The sequence below is a fragment of the Geospiza fortis genome, unplaced genomic scaffold (assembly GCF_000277835.1).
Source record: "Geospiza fortis unplaced genomic scaffold, GeoFor_1.0 scaffold145, whole genome shotgun sequence".
Lineage (NCBI taxonomy): Eukaryota > Metazoa > Chordata > Aves > Passeriformes > Thraupidae > Geospiza > Geospiza fortis.
The window spans coordinates 4065423-4073409 of record NW_005054362.1 but is presented as its reverse complement, the minus strand read 5'-3'; the positions used below and the strand labels follow the sequence as shown (position 1 = coordinate 4073409).

Here is a 7987-nt window from a genome sequence, read left to right as displayed (position 1 = left end):
CTGGTGTTCCTTCAGTCTGGTGTATCCCCAGCTGCCAGCAGGTTTGGGGCACTACATTTTGGTGAGTGTTAATTTAGATGAAGCAGGAAAATATTCTGACCTCATTTTACTTCTATATTACTAAAATAAGAATATAAAATGTTCAAAGAGTGGTTTTCTCTGTTTGTGAAGCCCAGGAAGCACCGTGGCTTGGGCAAGGGGAAATTGTTTGGCTCAAATACAAGTCCCTGTTCCAGGTTTTAACAGCTCCTGCCTTGTTCAGCAATAAAACTCCAATATATTTTAGTTTAATGTCTCATGCTGGAAGAAGGGGATGTGGAGGAGGAGAGGGACAGTCAGAGGGATCTGATTTACACTCAGAACTGGCTCCTCACCCACCCCCCAGGTGGGGGTCTCCCAGATTAATCGGTGACTACACAGAACTCCCTGGTACCTCCTCAGATCTGGCTTCGATCTTCCTGTTGGTGAGAGCTTCCTGCAGGATGGACAGGTGAGCACCCAGGAGCTGCAGGGAGAGAAATATCTGCACTCAGAGCACAGCCACAGGTCCCTGATTAAAAAAGCAGCACTGTGTGATCAGCAGGGCACAACCTCCAGCCACCCCCATCTTGGAGCCATAGGAGATAAGGAAATTTCAGGGAGAAAACTCGAGGTGCTTTACTACAGCTGGGTATTTTTAGAGTTATCCTTATGCTTTTGGGAATAAATATCTTGTACCAATAAGAAAAGCCCAGCAAGGTTCAGGTTTTCCTCCCAGCACTGGGAATTCTGGGCCCATCTGGGCAGAGGCACCTTGGAAATCCACTTGATCTGGGAGCCGTCGCGGATGATGGCGTGGCCATTGCTGTCCTCCTCAAACTGGATGTTCCCAAGGTGCAGGACACTGGCAACGATTCCAAAGAGATGCTGATAATGGGAGATATTCCATTAGAACATGGTTTCTCACAGCCCTGTGGGGTGGTGCTGATATTTCCTGCCATTAGTTAACAGAATTTTGGCCGGGCTGAAGGAGGTGAACCAAAGGATCCAGTACCACCGCTGGCATCGTGCTCTTCACCACCCACTCCCTCAATCCCACTGAATCATGGAATTCCAGAGGGGTTTAGGGTGGAAAGGAACTTAGAGATCACTCAGTTCCACCCCTGCCAGGACAGGGACACCTTCCACTATCCCAGGTTGCTGCAAGCCCCATCCATCCTTGGACATTTCCAGGGATGGGGCGGCCACAGCTTCTCTGGGCAGCCTGTGCCAGGGACCCAGTTTCTTCCCAATATCTAACCCAAACCTACTGTGTGCCAGTGGGAAGCCATTCCCCTTTGTCCTGTCACCCCAGGCCCTTGTCCAAAGTCCCTCTCCATGTTTCTTGTGAGCCCCTCCAGTCCTGATCACCCAAAGTGTGTCCTGTTCCACCTTTCACCCCTCACCAAGGCTGCTCCCATCGCTTCAGGAAAAGAGCAGTGCCCTCCTCTCTGAAATCCCTTTGCTCAGTCCCTTTTCACCAGCAGTACCTCGATATCCTTTTCAGTGAAGTCAATGATGGAAAAAGCTTTCCGGACTATTTTCCAGTCATTCTTGTCATTGATAGAAAACACTTTGGCACATCGACCCTGGGCAGCAAAAGAAAGATGAATTAATATAATTAATTGGTAAAGAACTTTCATTATCAGCAAACACAGATACTTCTGGGCACACTGCTTTCATTGCCAGTTCCCTTGGTGAGTTTTTTCACTGTTCTTAATCCTGAGCATGGCTCCTTTGATCAAATCTTTCAGTTTATACTGGAAACCCCAAATAAATCAAACCCCTGCGTGTGGAGAGCATCACCATAAATTGGCTGAAGCTGTGCAGAGCTTGATCTTCCAGCCATCCTTTATTTTTAGGGTAAGAATACCTTCTGCCCAAGCTGCATTTTCCATCCTTACAGTCCCTGATGAGCTGCAGCTCCCACTGACCTGGATGAGGTACGTGTATTTCTGGGGGTTACGCTCCAGCCCGAGCCAGCAGAGCAGATCCTTGTCCCCCCCCTCCAGCAGCTGGTAGAAAATATGGAAATTCCTCTCTCCGTGGTTTTGGTGGACAACTCGGGATTTCTCAATCAGGTAGCTGAGGATGTGCCCTCCCACTGGAGCTCCCTGGCACAGCAAAGCAGGCAGATCAACACCAAAAATACCAATAATCCCTGTGACTGCTGTTTCTTTACTCCCAGGAATGAGGAACAGGCTCAGGAAAAGCCAAATTCTGCTGTCATTTATCTGCCACCTTTTGTTTAAGAGTGTCCAGCAACAGGACAAGGATTTGCTGTCCTGTAAAAGTAACCTGAGCTTTAAAACTCTCTATGAGCTTTCCCTGGAGCACTGCCAGGATTGCCAGCAAGGCTGGAAGTTTTCAGGATGGATAACCAGTGACCTCACCTGCAAAATGCAAGGTCTGCAAAAACAGGGTCCGAAATGTGCAGGGTAAGAATTAATAAATCCTGGGCTGCCTGCTCAGCATCCAGGAGGTTTCTCAGACACAGCTCCTTTCCCCAGCGCTCCACTGAGCTTGTTCTCACCTTAAAATCAAACTGGATGTCCATGTACTTCCCAAACCTGCTGGAGTTGTCGTTGCGCAGGGTTTTTGCATTCCCAAAAGCCTGGGGGCAAGCAGAGAGGGAAAGTCACTCCTCACCTCACTGGGACCAAGTGACCAAGACTTGCTGCTTCAGCCAAGTCCCATTGAATTGAGTGGGATTAAAAAAAAATACAAACTAATGCATTTTCATAGCTTTAAAGCGGAATTCAGCTAAACCAATTACTGATTTTCCTTATCTAGCCCTAAGGAACTGCTGCACAGTGCAGTTTTCTTGTATTTTCTTGTATTTCTTCCAGCCGTCCTCAAATCAAACCCCAAATTCAAATTTTTCGAACATTAAATGATACTAAATCCCAAATATCCTTTCAGGGGCTGTGCCAATATTGGCCATTCTTGCTCAGAGCTGCAGATTTGCAGGGAATCTTCGAGCAGTGAGGCCACCAACTCCAACCCCTCTGCATTTTTGGGTCTTCCTTTGGTTTCTCACCTCGAGGACGGGGTTGGAGAGCAGGAGCCGGTCCCGGACAGTCTGGAGCTGCTCCGTGGTGGGACAGGTGACTGCATAGTACTGCAGGATCTTCTTGGATGCTTCTGTCTTGCCAGCCCCACTCTCCCCAGAGATGAGGATGAAGTGGTTGTTGAACTCATTGCACATCACCCTGTAGGCGTTGTCAGCTATGGCATAGCTGGGACAGGCACAGGAGGGGAAACATCCATTAGGAATGGCACAGGAGGAGGAATAGCAAAGGTTTCCAAGAGTTTTTACTCGTGGTTTAGTGTTGGACAGGGTCATGGAATCCCAAAATGGGTTGGAAGGGGTGGTAGGGATCATCTCGTTCTGGGCAGGGATAACCACTGCGAAAGCTGGGCTCAAAACCTGAGCCTGACTCAAGGCCTGACAGCAAAAACCAGGCCTAGTGACTGTGGACACCCCCCGTGGTGGCAGCAGAGCATTACAGGGAAATCCCAAATTAGGAATACGCACAGAGGTGCCAGGGGAACACTCACAGGTGTGGGGGCAGCTCAAAGAAGTTCACGCCCCGGTAAAGCTGCATCTGAGACACTGTGTAAAGGTCCAGCTCCTGGTAGGGGTTCACAGACACGAGGAGAGAGCCAATGTAGGTCTGCAGGGAGAGAGAGCCTGGTGGGACACCTGCTCCACCCCAAAATCCCAAAGGAGGAGCCAAGGGACACCTGCTTCGCCCCAAAATCCAAAGGAGGAGCCAAGGGGCACCTGCTCTACCCCAAAATCCCAAAGGAGGAACCAAGTACCTGAGGACATTATTCACAAACAAATGGCAAAGTTGGTACAGAGTTTGTTATGGGAGAACCAAACCAACCAAGCAGAACCCTTCCCAAATTGATACCAAACTTCTTCCAAAATCCCCTTGGTTATGAGTAAAGCTGAACCATGAGAGCAAGCTCAGAGCCTGACAATTTAAATGCAAGGATTTGGGATCTCTTGGTGCTTCCAGGACCCTTCTCCTACTAAAGTTAACACAACACAAAATAAAACCCTCAGCCCTTCCCAGATAAACCTTGTCCTGACTTCCTGCAATCACAGCTTTCCCTTTTCCATTCCCTTCTTATTTACTGCACATCCTTTAAAGCTTTGCAAGGCAACTCAGAGCAAGCTGAGATTTATTTTCATGAGTTCAAGCAGATAAAATTATTCCTGGGTGATCACTCTGCTGGGCACTACCAACACCTTGTGAGATACACGCAGGATACTCAGCTCTTCCTCCTGGACCTGACCAGCAAGGCCACCTCAGGGACATCTCAGCAGCCACGTGGCCACCTCAGGGACACTTACATAGATGAGGTTCTCCTGGTAGCGCTTGCGAAGGTTGTTGAGGAAAGCAGCCTCGCTGGTGTGGGAATCCAGAAGGACAAAATCCTGCACCCCGACCTTGTCCCGGGCTATCAGAGCCCCTTCCATGATGTCCTCGCCGTTCTCGTCCACCTCCTCCTTCTACAACACAAAGGTTTTGGGGTGCAGGGTCAGGAGGGGGCAGAGAGGTCCCTTCCCCAGGGACAAAAATCAGCCTTGCACAGGTAATTCCAAGAGATCATTATTCCAGCTTGTCCAAGGATGGCGATTCCATCCAGGCTCTTCCCAGTCCAGACTCGCTGCTGTGAGCAGGAAGGAAGATCCCAGTTTCCATAAAAATTGAGGCAAACCCAGCCCTGGACATGTAATCAGGATCTGAACACTCAATAACTCAATCTTGACAGAATTTTTCAGGTATAAAGTTGGAATAAACAGTGGAAGGGACCAGAAAAAATCCTTATTTTTTCCCTTTATACAGATCTAGGTGTGAAAATAGAGAATCCCTGGAAAAGGCTGCGAGGGATTTGACTTGTAGGCAAAAAAAGATGAATCCCACAGCAGCACTCTGCACAAGAATGTGATTCCCAGTGCTTTCCAGCAGCAGCTCCAAGTCAGCTTTCAGTGCTGGCAGCAGATGTCCCCACACGCCAGCGAGAGGCACGGCCACTGCTGATAAAATGATCAGAGAGGAACCTGGGGATGTTAAACCCTGCCCAGCATCCCCCATCCTTCTCCAAAGGCTGAGAGGTGCAAAAGAGGCTGTCCCTGGCACAACCAAATCCTCTTGCACCGTCCACTTCTGATTCTTTATAGTAGAAATTGAATTTATCTGGGAAACTCTCACTGCTGAGGGTCAAGCTCGATTCCCAGTCTATAAAAATATACTGTGATTTTTATTTACTTAAACCAAGGTGCTAATTTCATGTTAGCAAATAAAAAACCATTTTTGTCTACATATTTCATACACATTATGGTATGACAAATTATGTCTACATCACACATATTATGGTAATAATGTGCTAAAGTTGGGTTTTCAGGGTTTCCTTTTGTTTTTACAGACACCAGGATTACGTGGTTCAGAGACAAATTCCCATCCCATGGCATAAATGGACAGAAATGAATTCAGTGCAGTTGGAGCAGCTTACCTTGGAGCAAATTGCCTTGGAGGGAGCTCCCTTGGAGGGTTTCAGGCTTGGACAATGAAAGGAGTGTGGCTGAGCAGCCAGAGCAGCTCCAGGCTGTGCTCACCAGCCCAGCACCTTTGCTGTTCTCCTCCTGCCCTTGGGGACATTGCCTTGTCCCATTTTGCTGCTCCACTGCTCAAGGGGACCTTGTGGTTGTGTGTGAGGTTTTCACCAAGCACTAAAAGCACAGTTATGCTCTGTTTGTGCAGGGCCAAGTCAGGTTCTGCCTCCTTTTTTTTTAAATTTAATTTGGATTTTTCCAAAGCAGAAGCTTTGCAGAGTGGAAATAGGCAGAAAATTGAATGTGCCTGCTGAGCTCTGGCAAGCCCTGACTCTGGAGGGAGGATTTTGGGATGAGCCTGCAGGCACTGGTGGATTTTGGGACTCGGTGGATTTGGGAGCAGGGTTGCATAAAATGAAGAGCAAAGGACCCAACTACAAAATATCCTTTATGACTGTGGCAAACTCAGGAAAATCAGCTCTTAAACAGGAATTTTAAGGTTATTCTCATTTTAATCCAGCCTGTTCTTTGCATTTGTCTCTTTGAGAGTGAGCTGAGTTTTGAGATTTATGCTCAGCAGCAACAGGACCACAACACTCCAGAGAGAAAGATCCCCTGAAAGCAGGTTATTTAAATAAAAAGTAAAGAAATCATACCTGCACTCACTTCACACACAAGAAATGCCATTTTTAGCTTTGCTGGCTGTCCCCAGCCCCAGGATACAGAATTCCTCATTTTTCCTTAGCCAGGGCATGAGCTGATTGTGATCACTTTTCTGTCAGAAAGTTTCCTACTTTTTCCTTTTAATATTAATATTCTTTTTTTCCCCCCTTCCCCTGAACATGACCACTCTCATCCATATGTTGTGCCTGTCCTTAGCTCAGGCTCCATTGGTTTGGAAGACAAAATAAAGGGTGATTTTTGTTTCTCAAACCAACACCTGGACAGACGTCACTGCCAGTTCAGGGAGGAACATGAAAGGGGGAGAGAGAAATAAATAATAAAACTAATAAAATTAATAGTAGTAGTAGTAGTAGTAATAACAATAACAATAATAATAATTATTATTATTATTGTTATTATTATTATTATATTGGGGTTTTAGGTTTATTTTTAGTTTTATTATTTTGCTCCTGACAGCTCTCAGGAAAAGCCACTTTTCCTTTCTCTCCCAGCTGGGAAGAAGGAAAGGATCAGCCTGACTCCCCCTCAGCATCTGCCCTGCTCAGGTTTCCTTAACCCACTTCTCTCACGTGTATGTTAATGAGTAATTGACACTGCTCCCCACCAGACAAAATTCCTGAACTCTTTTATGGGATGTTCTGTGCACAGATTTTCTCAGTATTTTGCTGGTGCTGATAATTTTATGATCCCAGCACATTTTAGTGCCCTGTTCCCAGCCATTTCTGGAAGTTCACTGCCAAGTTTTGTGTTTGAATAAGAGATGCCCCAAGACTCATCAGTGCACGTGAGCCCAGCAAGACGCTGCTCTTTTAAAGGATTATTTCCCTTCCCTCATCACTCAGGAGCCAGGAGATTTCTTTCTTTCCTAAAGACACGAGCTTGATCAGAAAACCTTTCCCTCACTACAATGAAGGGTTTTGCTTTTCCCACAGGGATTTGTCTGTCAACAGGGAAACTGCAAGGAACTCTGTGGGATCACAGCACAAATTCCTGAGCTCTGCAGCTCCTGAGAAAGAGTCAGACAGAACAGGCCAGCTCCTTTGACAAAATTTGTGCCACTTTGAAGCAAGATCTGTCAAGAAAACAACTTTATAGAAACAGAAAGAAAATTTGCAAAATTATTATTTATCTTCACCCGAGGATCAAAACTTCATTTTTCAATTGATGCTCCATTAATGTTTCTTTGGTTTAATGGCAAAGAGCAGAAGAGATGAGGGTGCAGGGGGGAGGAGGATCACTTATGGGGCCACAGCTATTTTGGAAGCACTGGAAAAGCCCAAACCATGCAGGTGAGAGCCTCAGGTGAGCACCAGCTCACCCCATGGACCTTTGAAATCCTCATAGCTCCCACCCACGCAGGGAACTGCACCAAAAGGTCCAACCCAGCAAACCCAGCTTTATTGGGACCATCAACAGCAGAAAATCTCCTGAAGGATCCTCCACACCCCAAACCATCCGGGGGCTGCCGGATTTCCCTTCCACCACCCTGCAAATCCCGAGGTGGTTTTTATGTCACACCTGACATGTCCTGCTTTACCTCCACCCTCCCCTCACCTCCTTGTCCAGCCCGTGCTGCTTCCACAGAGCTCCCGGGGCTGGAATTGAGTCCCACGGACACCCAGGATCGTGTGTCAGGCTCTCTGCTGCTCCTTCCTTGGGCAGGGATGCGCCATCCTCCTCTTTAATGAATTATCCAAGAGCTGTCAGCACCAGCCC

The 7987-nt window shown here is 47.3% G+C and overlaps 1 protein-coding gene across 1 annotated transcript in view; it reads right to left on the bottom strand.

Moving 5' to 3' along the window:
* The window catches only part of MYO1H (myosin IH), a 27657-nt gene that overhangs the window by 13481 nt on the left and 6189 nt on the right, over positions 1-7987 (bottom strand). The window contains exons 2-9 of the mRNA XM_031059464.1: positions 4385-4543; positions 3580-3695; positions 3059-3257; positions 2552-2632; positions 1953-2132; positions 1509-1607; positions 793-906; positions 434-505 (exon numbers count right to left, since the gene is read on the bottom strand). Coding sequence (XP_030915324.1) covers positions 434-505; positions 793-906; positions 1509-1607; positions 1953-2132; positions 2552-2632; positions 3059-3257; positions 3580-3695; positions 4385-4510 — 987 coding nt within the window. The 5' untranslated portion in view covers positions 4511-4543. The remainder of the gene's footprint in view (positions 1-433; positions 506-792; positions 907-1508; positions 1608-1952; positions 2133-2551; positions 2633-3058; positions 3258-3579; positions 3696-4384; positions 4544-7987) is intronic.